This window comes from Pieris napi, chromosome 2 (assembly GCF_905475465.1).
Source record: "Pieris napi chromosome 2, ilPieNapi1.2, whole genome shotgun sequence".
In the NCBI taxonomy this organism is placed as follows: domain Eukaryota; kingdom Metazoa; phylum Arthropoda; class Insecta; order Lepidoptera; family Pieridae; genus Pieris; species Pieris napi.
In genome coordinates this window covers 4,797,169-4,817,023 of record NC_062235.1, presented here as the reverse complement: position 1 = coordinate 4,817,023, position 19,855 = coordinate 4,797,169, and the positions used below count along the sequence as shown (strand labels likewise).

At 33.1% G+C, this 19,855-nt stretch overlaps 1 protein-coding gene and 1 long non-coding RNA gene across 5 annotated transcripts; one reads left to right on the top strand and one right to left on the bottom strand.

Moving 5' to 3' along the window:
* Positions 1 to 906: 906 nt before the first annotated feature.
* Positions 907 to 19,849, bottom strand: LOC125063015 (coronin-6). 4 transcript variants are annotated; one of them, XM_047669204.1, is made up of 13 exons: positions 19,703 to 19,849; positions 18,646 to 18,789; positions 17,741 to 17,938; positions 10,911 to 11,033; positions 10,158 to 10,432; positions 9,594 to 9,701; positions 8,555 to 8,729; positions 7,413 to 7,476; positions 7,257 to 7,345; positions 6,527 to 6,667; positions 4,746 to 4,979; positions 2,274 to 4,302; positions 907 to 1,430 (listed from the first exon to the last, which is right to left on the bottom strand). In XM_047669204.1, the coding sequence occupies exons 1-12, from the start codon at positions 19,718 to 19,720 to the stop codon at positions 4,120 to 4,122; spliced, it is 1,752 nt and encodes a 583-aa protein (XP_047525160.1). In that variant the 5' UTR covers positions 19,721 to 19,849; the 3' UTR covers positions 907 to 1,430; positions 2,274 to 4,119. The 4 variants fall into 4 exon arrangements, with proteins under 4 accessions (XP_047525160.1, XP_047525161.1, XP_047525163.1 ...); XM_047669205.1 differs by having other exon boundaries at positions 4,746 to 4,958; XM_047669207.1 differs by lacking the exons at positions 18,646 to 18,789; positions 19,703 to 19,849 and adding an exon at positions 18,362 to 18,471.
* On the top strand, positions 1,488 to 2,091 carry LOC125063017. Its single transcript, XR_007119451.1, has 2 exons — positions 1,488 to 1,707; positions 1,801 to 2,091. It is a non-coding gene; the product is annotated as an uncharacterized LOC125063017 (long non-coding RNA).
* Positions 19,850 to 19,855: the final 6 nt, after the last annotated feature.

Genomic DNA, 19,855 nt, shown 5'->3' with positions numbered 1-19,855 from the left:
TTTAGAAGATGAAAGAACTCAACATGTTTATTTTGTTGCTAAATTCTTTCTCAACCAATACATAACAATTTCACATGATTTTTACAGTTGACCATCTCCACGTTTAATGTATTTTGAATGTTTTAATTAGGTACTTTTGTCGTTCTTTAGCTTATTTTAACTGGTAAGCATTACTTTGGAATCGAGGAAGAAGAAGAAAGTTGAAGTTTGTTGGAAGTCATGTTTGGAGAAGCTTTTCGCTCCATTCAGTTTATCTTGATAGGGGTACCGATAAAAGACTAGTGCTATATTTAATACGTCATTTCGCGAAGTAAGTCTGAGTACCTATCTCTGGGATTTAATAGTATGAATCCATTTTTTCCTTGTTAAGTTCTTTGAAGGGTTTCTTTTGGCTCCCAGTATTAATTAAGTTCGATCGTATCCTTTCGGAATTTACATAGTCGTATTTTATCATTTTATTTGTAAGTTATATAATATAATCACTACTAATACAAGAACGCTGGTGATGTAAATTCACGGCTTTTCTCGATGATTTGCCTGACAATTACATACTGTTCTCTCATTCTTCGGCCTTCTACAAACCTAGCTTGTTCAGTCTTCCTTATTTCCCCATTCGATGTTTGGTTTTAAGGGCCTTATCATACTAGCAAATTGAGAGTGGCTGCGGGGTAGGACGGGCGCGCAGCGAATTAACGACGTACAATACACTCAGTTACAAAATGGATTTTCAACAATACAAAAAATTTTACGCGCAAATTACGCGCAGCCGGGTATTCGCGACCTATTCGCTGCGTGCCCGCTCCGCCCCTCTCAATCCGCTAAATATAAGGCCCTAAATTGCGAGGTAATCCTGGTGATTTACATCGAGCGATGTCTCTTTTAGTTCAATCGAAATAATACTACTAGTGAAAATAGTAAAATAGACATTTATTTCAGCTCAACTTACATAACTGCAACATTTTGAGTATTTACCTAAACCAACAAGGCACATCATTTCGAATTGGTCTGACATATTTAAATGTATTAATATAATGCTATCATTTACACTATAATAATTTTAACATTTCTTTCTGGTAAAAAGCAATAATAAAACAAAGTAATTAAAAAATGGCAATACAAAGTTCATAGATAATAATCCACAATAATACAGAAACATTACGTTGAAAATTAATAGCACGTCAATAACAATTAGCACCAGTATTGCCATTTAACAAATGCTTATGTGGCCCTTATAAAGGCTAATTGGATTTTAAACTTAGCTCTTCTCATACTATGTAAAATGTCTTCACATACTGTCAATAGATACATTCAATTAGCCAACATAAAGTGGCCAGTACAATAAAAAATGTCAATGGTCCACATTTTAGAAAACAACAATGAATCAAGAACATTGAATAAGGTCATAACTATAAAACATTAATTTTTTTTAACTATAGGTCTACCAGAATCTGATGGCAAAAAAAAAGTTTAAAAATTAGCGATTTTCATATGGCAATAAAAGAAACATTTCATCTGTCAACTGAAATTTCGAGGAATTTGTTTTTGGTTTGGCTTCAAATTTCCTTTAAAAAGTGATGAAAATGTCGAAGAAACCTCTTCGATCGCAAGCAAGACATATTTTTTTCAATGTTTATCAAAGAATACTTGGTCAACAAGATGCAGAACATACACAATCATCGATATTGAGCCATGTGCAAGCGTTGACTGGTTAGTAGGAATGACACGTCTTGATACTTTGGTTTATGGGAATTTTCGTGTGTATTATATTATGTACTTATACTAAACTTTGGTTTATTTCAGGGGTTTCTTATACTACAAATAAACTTGGATAGTTTTGATTTAGAATTGATCAGAAACAAGATAAATGAGTTTTACACTGTTTCTTTCTCTCAAATAGGGATCGATGAATGGCGAAAATCTTGTGAACATGTAATAAAAATTGAAAATCAGTTCATAGAACAAGATCGGTTAATTGAGATGCAGGGGGAAAGGTTTATCATAAATACTGCGTTGAAGACTTTTTTATGGATGTGCAGTATTTGGAACCATTTTCAAGTTCTTAATTAATTAATAAACTCGTGAACAGAGTAATTGGAGTTTTCATCTAAATTTCAAACCCCACATTCGCCACATTTTCAAAAATTATCCTTGTTCATTGGATCAGCCGCTATAAGGAAAAAAAAGTATCAAAACATTTTACTCCAATTTCCCCAGTATTGCTAGCGTCAATTTCTTTTTTCCCTTTTTGCCATCAGATCCTGGTAGACCTATACATACTTACATTATGAGGAAATATATAATTAAACATTTTAAAAAGTATTAAAATCGGCGTAGGATTGTATTTACATGACTTAATATTATTTTACAATCAGATATTATTAACGTGGGGGAAGACCTAAAATACTGGCAACCCTAAGGCTTATGCACCCTTATTCAACTTAGACGATTTTTAAAATAGAGGAATAGTTCAACATCTTTTGGCACCTCATATTAAATATTTATTTTTTATTGTGCGTTTTATTTTACTATTTTCATTTTAAATCTTAGTATTTTTCTATAAATCGGTTCTTATTTACACATTCTCAGGAAAGTAGTTATTATAAAAAGCGATAAGCCCCATTAATTCGATAATAAGCATTTAATCATTTGGCACAATTCATAAATTCCAGTGGATTAACTGTAAATGTATACCTCAGCTACGAAAATACTAGCTATCTCTCCCTAGCAAGAGTTTAATATGCTAAAATGGGCTTATAATGCAAGGGGAGAACAGGTAATTATGACCCTGCAATCATACGTTCGGGCACAATAAGCAATTATATAATTTACAATAAGTACACAAAGCTCGATAATTCCTGCGTTTACACAATTAAAAAGCTATAAAAACAAAATAATACAAAAAAATATAATTGAAAACTGAAGCTTCACATACGAGGTACGACATATAATAATTTACACAAATAATAACCTTATACTTAAAAACAAGCATTTCATATAATCTATACCATACTTTGCCTTGTCATGATCTTAAAATAGAACATCTAAATTACGCCATCTTAAAAGTAAAAAAAATAATCAGTTATAATACTAATTAATTTAGACTATAATACTATGCTGTCGTCAGTGACAACACAAATGGGTGATCATATATTATAACGGTTTTCATTAGTCGAATTTAATCTTAGATGGTCACCCATCAACATTAACGTGTCATGTGTCAAAATGACATGACTAGCTGTCAAAAAACCGATGACGGTAAAAAGTATATTTAATAATTTTTATTACTTTATTTATTAGTGTTGCCTAAGGGTAAGTGGCAGAAAATGTATATTTCATTGTTTCCTAATTTTTGTGACTGAAAAATTAACATATTAAGGCACATTAAACATCTTTTAACTTATATCCTATAAATTTGAATAAATTTATTAATATTGATTACAAAGCATTATAAAAAGACTAAGCAATTAAAAATATTTCAATAGTGTATCTTCTATTTGTTTCCATCGTGGTAGTTTTATTATTGAAGGTTTTTGCGAAGAAATAAAGCTTTACCATAACTCGTTTGAAACTTAACTATAAAACATTTTAGAAATCATTAGAAAAGATTTACACAAATAAATTGTTAATAAAATGACGCGAACAGCAACATTAAATATACTATAGTAATCAATAATCTGTGTCGTAAAAATTTCGATTCAGAATTTTTGAATGCACTATGCTTTTCGCACTCAAAAAACCATAAATGATCAACTGATCCACATTGTGTTTACATTCATTTAGAATATTTTATTACTTAATTCACAATTAGCGACCAAGTTAGCGCCACATTAATGAGATTTGATACATTTAATACAAATCCCTCCTTTATTTACTTACAATAAAATTATGATATCTCAAGACGCGATGTTGGAAAGCCAACTAAATAATCTAATTATGTCAAAACTTAATACAAATTCCTAAAAACTCTTAGTCACAAAGGCACGGTATTTTAATATCATAAGATTTTGGATTATCTAGTGCTTAGTCTATAAAATCGCGTCTTGAAATACAGCTTGTCAAATGTTGCGTGTTGACAACTGACATCTGTCAGAGTTGACACGTACGTTTAACCTGCGTCACTCACACTTCATCGGGCGCCATATTCTCTTCGTGATTGTGGTCTGGCTGATCAGGGGCAGGTGAAGGTATGGGTGGTATTAAAGATTTTACCGTCGCTTCCAGCGCGCGAATACGGTTTTCCTGCTTTACGACCACCGATTTGAGTTTACGTATCTCGTCGGCTAAGTCGGATAGTTGCTTTTCCTAAAACGGGCATAACATAATCAATTAACAGAAATTTTATTTGTAAAATATCTTTTAACTGACAGTAAATGTAACATAAATAATGAATATTTAAAGAAAAAACTTTTTAACCGGATTAAAGTTATGTATTATTATAGATTTACAATTATTTAACATAATTTTAAATTTAACCGACGTTTCGCATGCTTTACAGCGTGCGTGGTCACGGTGACTGAAGACAAAAGGTTTTGAATGTCAAAAAAGTATCACAGCTGTAGAAAAAGTTGTACTATCTGTATTTATTTCCCCGGAGTAGGTATCGACTATCCGGTTAAAAAGTTTTTTCTTTAAATGTGTAAAGGTTATATCAAGACTATAAATAATGAATCTTCAAGTTGCGTGATTAATCTACGAAGAACATAATACATATAAATGAAGCTATATATAATAAATTCAATACGTACAACAAGAGGATTCGTAGGTGGCGGCGTAGCAGACGCAGGCGTACCAGCGTGACTATCCACTCGCGGTGTCGGTGATCTATTATCCTTGTCTTCTTCATCTCTTCTCCTCTCCCTTTCTCTTTCTTTTTCCTTCTCTCTGTCCTTTCCGGTGGCAAGGGCGTTGGTTCTTTTAGTAACAGTTAGCTGTTGTGCTCGGCCACTCACGTATCCTCCCTGGACGACAAGCGCTCGTTCCTGCATTTGGTTCAAACCCCCCCAAGAGAAATTAATCCTGTCGGCTTTTGCTACTTCATATCTTATAAAAAACTATGGCCATTTTCTTATCTTCAATGTTTTTTTAATGCTGAAGGCAAACTTGGCACTTCTTGAAATTGCATTTAACTAATGGATGATAATATAACTATTAGGAGGAAAAAATCTTAATTTTAGGTAAAATACATTACACTCCATAGAAGAAACTAAGAATGATCCCAGAATTTAGCACAAATAGATCTAAAGGCCAAGTTAGTAACACAACATCTAATTAGTCCACACAACACGCTAGTTAAGTAAAGCCAACAAAATTCACAATCTCTGAGGGTGTTAACCGAATGCATAAAAATACTCTAAAAGGCTGATATTTCTAGAAAAATCTTTGCAACACTATCGTGTCTCGGAATAGCCAGATTTTGTAAGAAATCAACCTTTTAGACATGAGCAAGTTCACCGACATTTCAACGGCTTTGATAATGTTAAGTGGTCGACTCAAATATTTGCCAACCGTTTGAAATGTCGACCAACTTGGGGTTTTAGTGATCCATAACGATCAAATCATACTGGTATCATAAGCATTATGCTAATTTAAAATCGTAGGATATTGTTTTAATATCCCTAATGTTTACTTTAGATCAGATTTAGAATCATATTCTAGAACGTCTATCAAACATCTATACCTGTCTAACCATTTTTTCTGTATGAAGTTTACATTTTTGATAGTGCTCATTTGTGATTGTAAATTGAGATACAAATTAGAATATGGACCTTAGCTTCGAGACTTGGCGCTAAGGGAGCGTTCAAGTATTACGTAACGCAATTTTTGGAGATTATTGACCCCCCCCTCCCCCATGTAACTCGTCGTAACGTTTTTCAGTACCCAAGTATAGTAAAACGTTTCGTGACCACCTAGTGACTCTTTAGTTACTATTATGTGGTGTATGTCGAATTTTTTTTTTAACAATAACGCGTAATTTAATCCCCGCCCCGCATCGTTCGTAACGTTTTACAAAAGGACCCCCCCCCCTCCAAATACGTTACGTAATACTTGAACGCTCCCTAAGCTGATGTCAAAAACGTATTGAATTTGACATACGGCAGTCACATTAGCGTAAGTCTCTGAATCTGAAGGTCTGAGTTAATTTAAACAAACGTTCAATGCGATAGACACTTTCGCGAATAATAATTTTGCATAAGGCAAATGGTATGTATCTGATTTGTACCATACAAACAGAAAATTTCTTAATCAATACCATTTGGTAACTAACAATTCTGATCCTTATGGAGTGGTTAACTCCATCCATAGATGATGATATGATAATATTAATAACATTCATGCTTGAACCAATATAGTAACTTCTATTGATTCCAAAAATACAAAATATGGGTTTTTGTTTTATAAAAGCATCTGGTAGAAAACCAAGGTAGATCTTGCTGTATTAGTACTAGAATATAGCAGTTTATGATCTCAAAATTGTAATGGGATTTTGGTTTACTACAACCATCAATACTTCTCATTCTTTCCATACCTTCAAAGACATGGTACAGGGCTCTGCATCTTCTCCTGAGAGCCACTCGTCAGCCGTGAGGCTGGCTTCGTCAGACAACGTGTCGGGATAGAGGTCTTCTTGGAACAGCTCCGATTTTCGAGGCACCGTCATCGATACCACCTATATCATATATTGTATACGTTTTAGAAATATATATATATAACTGCCAAGGTTTTTTTCTATGACACATAGTTGAGAATATTGTTTTAACCTTGTCTACTATATACATTTGGCGGTTTTCAAGAAAATTTACAAGCAAATTTCAATCTGAGTCTAAATTGATTTTCTGTTCTTAGAAGAAATTTTTAATTTCCGGGTTTTCATTTATATCTAACATTTACAGTATTCGTCGACGTCCGTGAACAAATCGTTACTGGGTGTCAAAACAATTTATGAAACAAAGTTTGGTATAGGGAGCGTTCAAGTATTACGTAACGTATTTTGGGGGGGGGGGGGCCTTTTGTGAAACGTTTCAATGCGGGGAGGGGATTAAATTAAGCGTTATTGTTAATATTTTTTTCGACTTACACCACATAATAGTAGCTAAAGAGTCACTAGGTGGTCACGAAACGTTTTACTATACTTGGGTACAGTACTGTACTTGGGTACTGAAAAACGTTACGGCGAGTTACATGGGAGGGGGGTCAATAATCTCCAAAAATTGCGTTACGTAATACTTGAACGCTCCCATACAATTGCTAAACCATACCTGACAGAGCCCGGAATTATTGAGCCGGTAGAACTTAGCAATTTCGCAGGTAGCGACATCACATCCACGTTTGGGCATCATACCGATACCTGGAAATATTTTTTTATTAATCACAAGTTTGTATGACGCTCAATCAACTAGTATAGTTAAAAATACCTCTTTGGGGATCTGGCGTTTGGAACGTATTGATGTAATGTACGAAGGGTGGTTCCGGTGTCACCTGGAACACGTAAATTATCGGTAAGTATTTTAATTTTTAAGTCCGAGAAGAACATCCTTTATATATCATAAGAGGTTAACCTAGTATTGTCTTTTATTGACATAACCTTTACACATTTAAAGAAAACACTTTTTAACCAGAGTTATGTTTTATTATAAATTTACAATTATTTTACATAATTTTAAATTCAACCGCCGTTTCGCGTGCTTTACAGCGTGAGTGGTCACGGTGACTGAAGGCAAAAGGTGTTGAATGTCAAAAAGTATCACAGCTATAGAAAAAGTTGTATTATCTGTATTAATTTCCCCGGAGTTGGTATCGACTAAAAGATGGAGGGTTTTGGCAAAAATGGCTAACGGTGTCCTCTATTTTCGCGGATTGTTTATCTTGAGATTTACAATCGGCGAAAATTGTTTATCTTGAGGTTAACCTAATGAAATTGTTCTGAAGTAGTTATTTAATCAAGAAAATTGACGTGTTTAATATCAGTTCTAGTTTTAATTCAATATATTTAAAGGCAAGACTGTGGCTGGTATATAAAATAGCATGTCAAAAACAAGTTAAACAAAAAACTATGCTAAATAGTCTCCTCCACTAAAAGCCAATTGCCGTATTAGGGCATCATAGCGAAGCAATCAAATCTGAATTTAATTTAATAATTTTTTTTTATAAAAACCTAGCAAACCGCCCAAGCGTTGCTGTGACTAAGGTTTTTGTTATAACGGTAGGAGAACACCAGTCATGGGGACCACCATGCTTTTTTGGTGGTAATGCCATTAAATTATAGCTTATGAGAAACGTTGGTACTTTCAACACAGCGCCAACTGTTAGAATTGTGATTATCAAATAATAAACAAATATTTTGCAATAAAATAATATTGCGGGTATATATTAAGATGTAAGCTATCCTATCTTTTAAGTTGGATCAAACTACACACGGTGTGCATATTTGATTGATATCGGTTCGGAAGTTGAGTCCATTGCGGACAAACAACGTGACACGTAATTTATATATATATTAAGATTATAATTCACATTTTTTATATAATAAATAAATGCATATTCTTTTTCATCTTACCTCAAAGTATCTGATAACAGAATCTCCTTTTCCACACAAATAGATGAGGTTAGTGTCAGGGTCATATAGTGGAAACATGACTCCATTGCTGGTATCAATCTCCACAGTCACTATGGGCTCATTGAGCGCATCCGGGGTACGAAGTGTGTATTGACGCTCCGACATTCGGCTGAAACTGTTCAAAGAGGTATTTCTTGAGGTCTGGCATCACATTTGTTTAGTTATAATTCGTCGATTAATTTAACTCGATCGAAATCTGGCCAAATAGAATATTAAACGTCCATAATTTATTGGACTTTCCTTCAGAAAGAAAATAGTATTTATAAAGTCGAAAACATAGTGTGGTTACATTTCAGTATGATATAGGTATTTGAATCGATTCGCACATAGCACTCGATCGGAATTCAAGATTTTTAATTGAGTTAGTTTGAATCTAATAAGATTTGTTTCAGAATTCGCATCTGTCGGTAGGAAAGGTTATAGGCGTATTAAAAAGATAAATAAATCAGTGGCACTTTTTAGGTCTGGGCCTCAGATTTCTGTATCTGTTTCATGATCATATGTAAATGTTATAGGCAAGTAGGTGATCAGTCTTCTGAGCCTGACACACGCCGTCGACCTTTTGGGTCTAAGCGAATGTTAAATGCGAGAAAGAAAGTTCATTGGTGCACAGCCGGGGATCGAACCTACGACCTTAGGGATTAGAGTCTCACGCTGATGCCACTAGGCTAACACTGCTTTATAGGCGTAATAGTTAGGTTTAAAAATAATTTTGTATTCATGTGACTGTCGGCTTTATTGCATTGTGCTAAAGTGCATTATAGGATACACACAAAAATTTCATACTTAGTGGTCTACGGTACGGTCAATAAAGCAACCGGTACCTAGCTTGGTATTACGGAGTCTAATTATTTAATTAACATTTCAAATACGAAACTAAAAATATAGTATCCGTTAGGTCTAAATGTAAACGTAAAGATAATTAATAAAAGCTGGTTTTAAACAATTATCTGAACTAACTTACAAAAATAAAACTCACCCAGTCGTGAACACAAGGCCATGTTTTAAGAATATAGCTCTGGAGGCTTTGCTGCCCTCGTGGGCTATCGCTTCCGACTCTACCTCGCCCTTTCTTGGGTCTATTATCCTGAAAAGTAACAAAGTCAAAGCTAAGCGTGAATTTTTTAATTACAACTACGAAATATCTAAATTGTATTTCCAAAATCAATTCAACTCCCTCCTAGGAACCTACTTTTGTTTTTGGAATCTCACACACACTCCCCCCCCCGTGTAACGCGCCGTAACGTTACGTTACGTTTTTCTGTACCCAATAGTAAAACATTTGACCACCTAGTGACTCTTTATACCTAAAAGTTACCATTATGTGCTGTTAACTACTAGAAATTCGAAAATAATATTAAGAATAATGCGTAATTCAATCCCCGCCCCGCATCGTAACGTTTTACAAAAGGACCCCCCTCCCAAATTCGTTACGTAATACTTGAACTCTCCCTAAGCAAAACACACCGAGTACTTTTCTCTGTAATTCTCGGACAAACTACCTTAATTAGAGGATTTTCCAAGGTTAAAACTCCACTCTCACCTGATCTTCTTATCACGGCACGTTGTAACTAGCTTCGACCCTGTCCAGTTCCAGCAAGCTGAATAAATGAGGTCCGGGTGACAGTCCAAACTGAGTAGCACCTCCCCAGTACCAACATTCCATATCGCAATCTGGTTGTCTGATCCAGCGGTGAGTAGGACGTTCTGAGCGATGGGATGCCATAATACGAGGCCGACTCGACGCTGGTGGTACACGAGATCTACTACTGGTTCCGTTAACGTTCTTGATATTCCACCATCAGGGATTTGCCATACCTGAGTTGAAATGGTTTTATACAATTATGCCGACTTACTTATTTGAACATTATCCGTCAGAAAATAATAAAAACTATTTCTCAGCCTATACCGACATTTTTGAAGTTATACTTCTTTAGGCGCGTTATGAAAATTTATAAGAGTGAAATTTTACGATGCGCGCGCACCGTGACACAAAATTATCAGTATGAAGTTGCCCACGGAAGATGCTACGGCATTGGACATAATTTAAAAACAACGTTCGAATAATAATAGAATTTATGTTACACTTAATGTAAGAGAAGAACTTTATTGACTATAATGACTCCTTTTCCGGTCTTTGATTATTTAATTGTAATTAATTATTTGCATGCAATCAAAAACTATTTTTAATAATGCCAAAGAAGTATAACTTCTTACGCGCGTACACGCACCCTTTTTATTTCTTAGTCTGTGACAAGTAATATTCTAACTCCTATGTCATATTATAATTATATACCTTTACGACACAGTCTTCAGAGCCGCTAGCGATGACGTTGTCATTGTGTGGGCACCATGCGATGTCCAGCACCGGGCCCTTGTGTCCGCCCACTAGTGGATGATCAGCCGGGATGCGGCCCACCTAGAAGATTTATGACCTAATTTATTTTGATGGCTAAAAATAAGTCTCTTTTAATAAAATAATGGACGTTATTCAGCAGTTTTTTTTTTTGAAAGTATGGTTATTTTATGTGTTATATTTCATAACTAATACTTTTTTTTTATTTTTATATAATAGGGGGGCAAACGAGCTTGCGGGACGACCAAAAAGGGCAGTCTACGCAGCCCATAGACACCCATTTTTAGTGGGTGCGTTTCCGGCCTTTGAGGGAGGCCTACTATATTTCGAATTTAATATCAAAAAGACTAAATAAACAATTTTCATTGTATTTCTTAATTACGATTATGTAACATTTAGCAAAAAAATATGTATTGTTGATTAATGAAAATGTTATTGAAAATAATGTTCTATTTAGTTTTTTATTGATAAAAAATGTACAGTTTTCAAAACATAAGCAAGAGATCGTGTCAAAAATTTATTCAATATAATTCATAAAAAGCGATCTTAATTCTACATCAGCCAGGAATAGTCCGCCCATATAGTAAATTATGATTACGAATCTCAAAATAGTACATCGCACCTACTACGCGTCACGCTTAAAATACCAAAAACGCAGCTAAAATTATCGAGGTAAGTTTGCTAATTATACTCTATGACAAGTTTCCCACGACTAGTCAATAGGTATATTATGCGATTATCGTTTGATAAAGTAATTTTATACGGCACGTGTTGGTATAATCTACACTGAATCGGTATATAATACATTAATGTGTATATAACATCTATGATTTTGGATTTTGTATGAACATATTTTACTGGCTCTTATTTTTCTATTTTCTATATGGTAGTCGAGATCGGAGCACTTTGTATTGTCTAATCATGATTAACGTACAAGTAAATATAACAAATTGGATTGTTTGTATTGATTTTAATTATAGCCCTTAAAGGATTAAAAAATAGCAATAGAAACTAAATATATGAAATAAAGTAAATAAAACAAAACAAGTACGTTCATATACGAAATAGATACTTTTGTAATATTTATTTACTTAAGATATACGAGAATGATAACTTAAATTAAATACCTATTTGAGGCTTACTATTGTAATGTAGGATGTGAAATCAAAGAATGTCAATGTTAAAACAAAGAACCATCAAACTACGTTTACTAAGTTTTCGTTTATTGATACTTTGAGAATTAACTAAGTTGTGCACCACGTTATTTCTTTTATGTTACATTACAGGCGATTACCATTAGTTGAGTTTATCTAATCTCCTTACTTGATAGTGAATTTGGCTTCAAGTGGTAGGTACTAAGGGTGGATCACTTTTCGGTGATGGCTCATGAAAAGGCACTTTTTATATGAACTACAAAAATTATAAAGAGTTCATGGCATAGCATAACTCTTAAAAATATGAATCAAAATAGCTATGCAACAATAGTATAAATTGACATGATTTTCTACTGATTTATCTCTAAATCGCCACACTGTCTAGACTGTATACTAATATTTCAATTAGTACAATTTATGTATTTCAACGAGGTCAGCCAAGCATGTCTCTATAGGTTAATAAACTGTTGTAAACAAATCCTTTGTTTGCTGATAAATCTACTTCCGAAGATAACTACGATATATTTCTTTGTACCTTCAAAAGTTATGTCGATAATGGTCGAAATCAGGTAATGCTCAAGCGGTTTCAACAATTTCAGTAAAAATAACTCACTATTCGTTAGTAGTTCTAATTATTTAATTATAATTAACAAAAACAGGCTAGCCTAACTTCACGCAGCCGTGAGCAGCAGACTACCTCTCAGACACCGAAGTCTATATAAGAATGCGTTTATATCAGAACAATATATATTGTATGTACATTGTACACATCAGAAATAAGAACAAAATATTTATCCTTTATAAAAGCTACAATATAATTTTCATCACGAAGACGTCCTGAATAACACAAATAGAAACGGGGACAGAATAAATTTAAACCACCTGAGCTCATTTACACGAATATTTGTTAAAATTTAGGACACTTTCACATCGGTAGCAGTTTTTGAGGTAGTGTTTTAATTTCATATAATATACTAGCCGTTTCCCGCCCGCTTTGCTGGGCGAATTAAAATAGGAAATAAATAAAATTTTATGTTTCATAATTATTATTTTTTTTTCATAAATTTCCCGCTAAGAAAAAAGAAAATTTTCGAAAATCGAGTTTTTAAATGATGTTGACGTTTTGAGGTTCTAGGAAGCCTCCCCGAATGTTTCCGCGGTGAAGTCCGTATGTATAAATTTTCATAAAAGTAAAACAGCAATAAAAAAATGGAATTTTAAAAATAAATAGCCATAAACCATCTAGGAAAAATTTCGCATCGAATGGCAGTTGTTTCATGTCGATACGATCAGTGGTTTAGGCGTGAAGGAACTCAAACGAAGACCATTTTTCTTATAATTTATATATATATATATAGATTGTTTTATTAACAGTATGATAAAAACTATACGTACATAAAATGCATTTTACTTAAGATAACTTCAGTTTAAAAGCTTTTTCTTAACGTTCGAAGATTTTGTAAACAGGAAGATTATTGTTTAACAATGTAAACACGGATAACAATTACTAATATGTATACACGATACGGTGTATCAAGTTCATTGGATCACTTGTCATGTAATCACCGCGTGTTTATTGACATTGCGTCTAAACCGCAACTAGTGCGAGGGTAGTCGGTAGTAACAATTTTCTGATATGGTAAAATCTTGGTTAGTTAAAGCCCCATTTAGCCGTATATCAAATTTCATAAAAAAACCTTTTAGTAAATAGTGGTATATGACTTATACTTGTGACGTTATTGAACCTTCACAGAGACTAAAGCGGGCAATAGACGGACCGCATGTTGCAGTCAAGACCGACTGCAATATGCGGTTTGCTCACGAACTGCTCGAGCGGTCCGTGTATTGCGAATATGAATTTAGTATGGAAACTGCAGATCGCCGTGCGGCGACCGCATATTGCAGTCGGTCTTGACTGCAACATGCGGTCCGTCTATGGCCCGCTTAACAAAACTTGCGTTTAGTTTAGACCTAGAGAGAATACACATACCCCAATAGGTCTTTATTAGTTATAACATAGTAACCGATGTATATGCAACAAGTTACTTGGCAGTACGATCTATTGTAAATGATTCATACTGACGCCGTCATGACACGGAATAATGAAGCTAGTGATACCACAACGATAACTTTGTTAATGCTTTATTATTCATACTGGCTCGCACCTTTTCAATAAGCGAACAGAAAATATCATACATTTATCCAACCAACAATCAACCAGAGCCTATGCAAACTGTACATTCGCACGTCAAACAACAGGCATTTTTATAATAAACTTTAACAATAGGAAAATTATGATAATTAAAGGGATTTATTTTAGAGAACTTTATAGACTTTTAATACTGTAATTAAACATATCACAGTGCTATTCGGACATTAAAATATTTGTTTTATGTAATAAAAAATAAGCGAATTTTCAATTCTACTAAACACAAATATTCAACTGTTTTAACCGGCAAAAATAGGAGGTAATTTTCAATTCAAAAATAAAAAATTCGCTAAAAAGGTTATACAATAGTAAAAAGAGGAATTTCTTAACATGATTTTCCACCCTAAATGAATCTAGACCATCCCCGGCAAAATTTAATTAAAAAAACTAATAGGTTATAGGCCGAAATCTTACAATTCCGACCGACTGACTCGTTTTCAGCGGGGCGTGTGCCAAATAGCGAATATCATATTTTACCGCGGTGCACACGCCACGTCTGCAGCGCGTGGGAGGACCCTCGCGTTGCCCAATGCGTGCTTGATATAAACAATCACACCTAATAACAGTTTTAAACAAGTATATCAGCGAAGCAGAAACTTGTAAAAACAAACTGAGAATCGAACAATTTATAGTAATACGTTCTTATTATACAATTATCTTAATTTTCCTTAATCATTAAAAGTCAAGGCCTATGTTGCATATTTCGCCGCATTGAAGTTACATACATATATAAAAGGTAGATTTTTCTTTAGTTCATACAGCTACCGGTCGGAGCGAAATCGTCCATTTAAGTACACGCAATAAGCATTACATAAATGGAAACCTGCACATTCGGAGAAAATTCATCAGGAAGCACATATTAGGCAGGTTGCGATGCGCTGTACTTAGGGTTGACAGTTAATAAATTATAATAATTTAACAATAAGGTATGAATATGTGAGATTTCATTTAAATATCCCAATACTGAGCAATAAGATAACAAAATCTCATCTAGACGAGCGTACGAAGATATCAGAAGCGTGTCTTAAAACAAATATTAAAAATAAAATTGTGGCAGCTGGTTCGTTTATAGGCTCAAGACTTAATTGTACCACGTGTTTAAGTACGCGAAACTAACCATTCGATATTTAAAATACTCCTATCATGCTCAACATAGTGATATATAATCAATAAATAAATGACAGCCCTAAGCCTTAATCAAAGCCGCTCGTCTACTAACTACTCGGGCAGTCTATTTGCGCGTTTGTTATGATTTATTGAACCGAGAACGATCTTGACACACTTGACTCGTGCTTCCTGTGAGATCATTCAAGGTCAAATTTGGTTACCTGCAAATATCTAAGATTATCTGCAATCCAAACTAGATATTAATATATAAGATAATCATTTATTTTGGCAAGAGTAAGGATATTTCACACAAAATAAACATCCCACTAAAATCAACAATGGCAAAGCTTAAGTTAGATTACAAGTCAATGTTTGCAATCACTTATAATAGTGTTACAGTAGTAAATAGCATGACCCCATTGCTGGCAATCAAGGAAAAAAGGGATATGGACATAATATATAAAAAATATGTTCTCAAGTGCATTGTGTTCTATCTATTGTTCCATATCAGTAGCATGTTGCACCAAAACAATGAGTGTTTAAAAAATTCCATTGACTATCAACTGCATACTAATATCAACTTTATGACAATGAATTTAAGTTGAAATTTTTTAACTGTGAAAACTTCCTGTGATAATGCATATTATTGGTTCCTATATATGTAGATTATATATTTAGGTTTTGTTAATGATGTTAACGAAAGAGCTTGTTAAGATAAGACACATAGAAAAACGGGTTTAAGAATCTTTTTAACACGTTCATTCATATAATTATATATAGTTTATTACACAATCAATATATAAAGAAAAGTTATCAATAAATTTGTTTTTCATGTTGCAAGCTAAATCTATATAAGAATCCACATTTTTGCATATGTTTTTTATGCCTTTTTTATCTAAAAAGTTTTAGAGACATTATAAATACATATATATAAAATAAAATAATAAAAACTCAAAGCATACTGTGTGCACTGTTCCCCACAATTGTTCTTTATGCATTGTGCAAATAAATACCGACTGATCAAATGCCCAAAGCCCACACTTATAAGAAGAATAAAAAGGAAATGTTCTGTTATGAGAGTTATAGTGCCAACCAACAACAACATAATTTGTAATATTCTTGCTTGAAACTACAGCATTTTTGCAAAATTAAATTTGAAGTACATTAATAAGAAACAAAACAGGTCATATATAGCGGCTACTCAATTACTTCAGCCTTGAGTATATAAAGAAGTGACCTGTGTCTAAATGTCATTGCTGCGTCAATAAATATATTCCAGATTTTTTAGCCAATAATGACTGGTAAACACTACAGGTCAGGAAAGAGTGTCAAAGTTTCTAATAAAAAAGCTAATGAAAATGGTATATCTGGTATTATTCACATATGTGCATATTATGACAAATAAACTTGACTTTTTATTTTTATTTCCTGTTTTTGTACTCATAATAATAATTTAAAAGTAACATAACTTTAATAAATACATCTCTAAAAAGTATTTATCATATTAGTTTATGAGAAATATTAAATAATTCCCAGTGAAATATTATATATATGTAACCAATGTCTTGAGTGTGTGTCATGTTCGGTTACTTCTACCTATGTATTTCAGAAATTATTAAAAAAGCTTGGAAGGAAATATAAATCTTCTGTGTGTGTTTGTAATTTAACAATTTTAATGAAATTTCTTGTGTGTCCAAGTGGATTTGAGAATGATTTAGATTTAAGTTTATAATTTATGTATTTAATATATGTGTACAGGATAACATCTGTTAGGTAGTAGAATATAATATTCCATGTTTACAACTACAACAATAACTGACAGATTGCAGTCGATGAGTAAGGATAATTTTTAATCAATACTTTATTTTCTTATGATAACATATCTGTACATAGGAAAATAACTGATTAAACAGCAATGATCTTTTATTTACTACTTTATAATGAAACTTTACTGTGTGAATCCACATCTTATTTATAATAAATGATCATAAGATCTACTTAAAAGACTTTAGCCCTATATCCATGTTCATCAGCAGTAAGCAAGCTAAACAAGCTCATTTTCACATTTTTAATATTAGTAAAGATAATACCATTGTTTTATCTGGAATATTATTCATTTTGGCACACTAGGTAGTGTAATAACGTTTTGAATAATTTAAAAATAATTCAGAACTAAATTTGTTTATGTATCATACAATTGCAACTGTATTCATTAATAGTAATAAAAATTATATTTGGCACTTTCGATAAGCGGGAAATTCGGCATTTATAAACACTTATTAATGATCTAAGGCGCTTACCTTATTGTGAGGTAGAACTATGAAGGCACCTCCACCAGCTGACTCTACGATGATGGCCAAAAACTTGGGATTTACAGCACAAAACGTAGAGTCCCAGGAACTCTTTGACACTCTTATATTATCGTAACACTGTTCCCTTTTTAACGCCTGCCCGTAAACGTGGCGAAATTTTGAACTACGAACCACCCTAAACGACATCTGTAAAACCAAAATACGCTAATATATCACTAAATTCACACAATAATAATTTCATTTCAATAATTTCACGTAAAACATAACCTATTTATCACTGTATGACCTATTTTGTCATAACTTATTTTAATAACGTATCAACTCACTTTTGAAATGAAGAAGAAAATTTAATATTACAAGAAATATCACTATGAATTCATTTGAATTGTCCTCGTTTTATTTAGACAAATTAAAATCGAGAGCTACTAAGGTTCGAAGGGAGGACGGTTGGGAAAACGAGCGAACTCCATATTTGGTAATGCTTACAGACGACTACTTAAATAATGTCTTAAAAATTAATTAAACATTGCACAGTAGTTTAATTGTCGTAAAATTAAGTAAGCATTTATATCGTAGCAAAAGTAAGTACAGTATTATTCTAAATATTACCGCAAGTTTTTGATTATATTTTGTTACAAATGACAAGTTATATCCTTATTTCTGAACGCACATTTATAACGTCAGCCTTCAAATATTTATGAATATAGTAATATCGAATTGACAGCTGACAAATAACTTTAACATTTGCAAATTGTCATCGTTATGTGATCGATGAAGTAAATCATAATAAAGAGAAAAAAATAATCTGGATATGTTGTTAAGTATAGTTACAATATGATAAGATATTTAATAACTAAAAGACTAATGATATATTATGATACAAAATATCTTACTTTTGGTTGATCCACGAAATTATCTCTTAGTTTTTCAATCGAAGGTCGAGAGCCAAAGCTGTAGCATCGTTCTCGGCTATATCTTTTTGAAACTTGTGGCCGTTTACCACTCTTGTTTGAAAAACTATTTGGTCTTTTTATTTCCTGTAACGACATAATTTATAAAAATGCTTATAATAATCCATTAATAGAAAAAAATAGTTTAAAGTGTCTTTGTTTTCTTCCGTCTAAAGAGAAAGCGCTGACACCATTTATAGTATAATTTTTTTTAATAGTTAATAATAATTGGGGAGTTTTATTAAGATTATTTTTATAGCAAGAAAAAGGGGACCAAGTAATCTATCAGTAGGTATCTACCTGCCATACCTGGCCATATGTGGCTGTGATCCTAAGGGGATACGGTATTTGTACCCTACATGCTAGATGTTGTACAATATTATGTTATGACGTAAATATTTTTTCGCGTCTTTTAAAATCCTTAGAGGACACACACAGAACAAAGTTTTGCAGTCGTAAATCTGACTTGAGTCGTAATTATATCTGCTATACTACGTTTCAGGACTACAACTATGTGCTAATAAAACTCGAACCTCCATTTAGGTTGCACGTGCTACCCAAAACGTCTAAATAAAGCTGCGGTCTCTAACATCTGAATAAAGTTTTTGTATAGTCATATTTTTTTTTGGAACAACTTTTCTTTAAGGAAAGATTAATCAATGATTCAATGGCTTCCTTCCATTTCATTTATATCTCTCCGAGCACTCTCAACATTGGTGACCCGGACATGAGCAACAATCGTTACACGTGCTGTGGATACGGAAGTTTTATTTTATTTCTAGTTGTATTCCCAGGACGTAGCCCGTATGGTCTGCTTTAAATATGATTATACAGTTTAATCCACCAAATAACCAGATAGGTTTAATTATGAGGCATTTCAATTGTCAGTAGTTGAGTTTGAAAAAAAACTTTTACACTGCATTGTAACCAACTGACTACTTAAATAATCACACGTGGTGTTATAGATATTAAGATTTTATACTTTGACTATTATACATACCGTAACTTCCATATCCATAACTTCTAACTTTGCACTCTAGAAATGATCGACTAAATTTTTGCAAAAAGTGCTGAATATATTTAGTTGATGAACAGCACCCTAAATTTGAGTTTAAAGTACTACTAATGAAATACCGTACGGAAAGTTAGCACA

Excerpts from the sequence above, each read along its gene's own strand:
- LOC125063015 (XM_047669204.1), bottom strand. Across the intron at positions 6,668-7,256 it reads ATAATTCCGGGCTCTGTCAG|GTGGTATCGATGACGGTGCC; the intron begins GTATGGTTTAGC and ends TATATGATATAG. Across the intron at positions 4,303-4,745 it reads CACCTACGAATCCTCTTGTT|GAAAAGCAACTATCCGACTT; the intron begins GTACGTATTGAA and ends TGCCCGTTTTAG.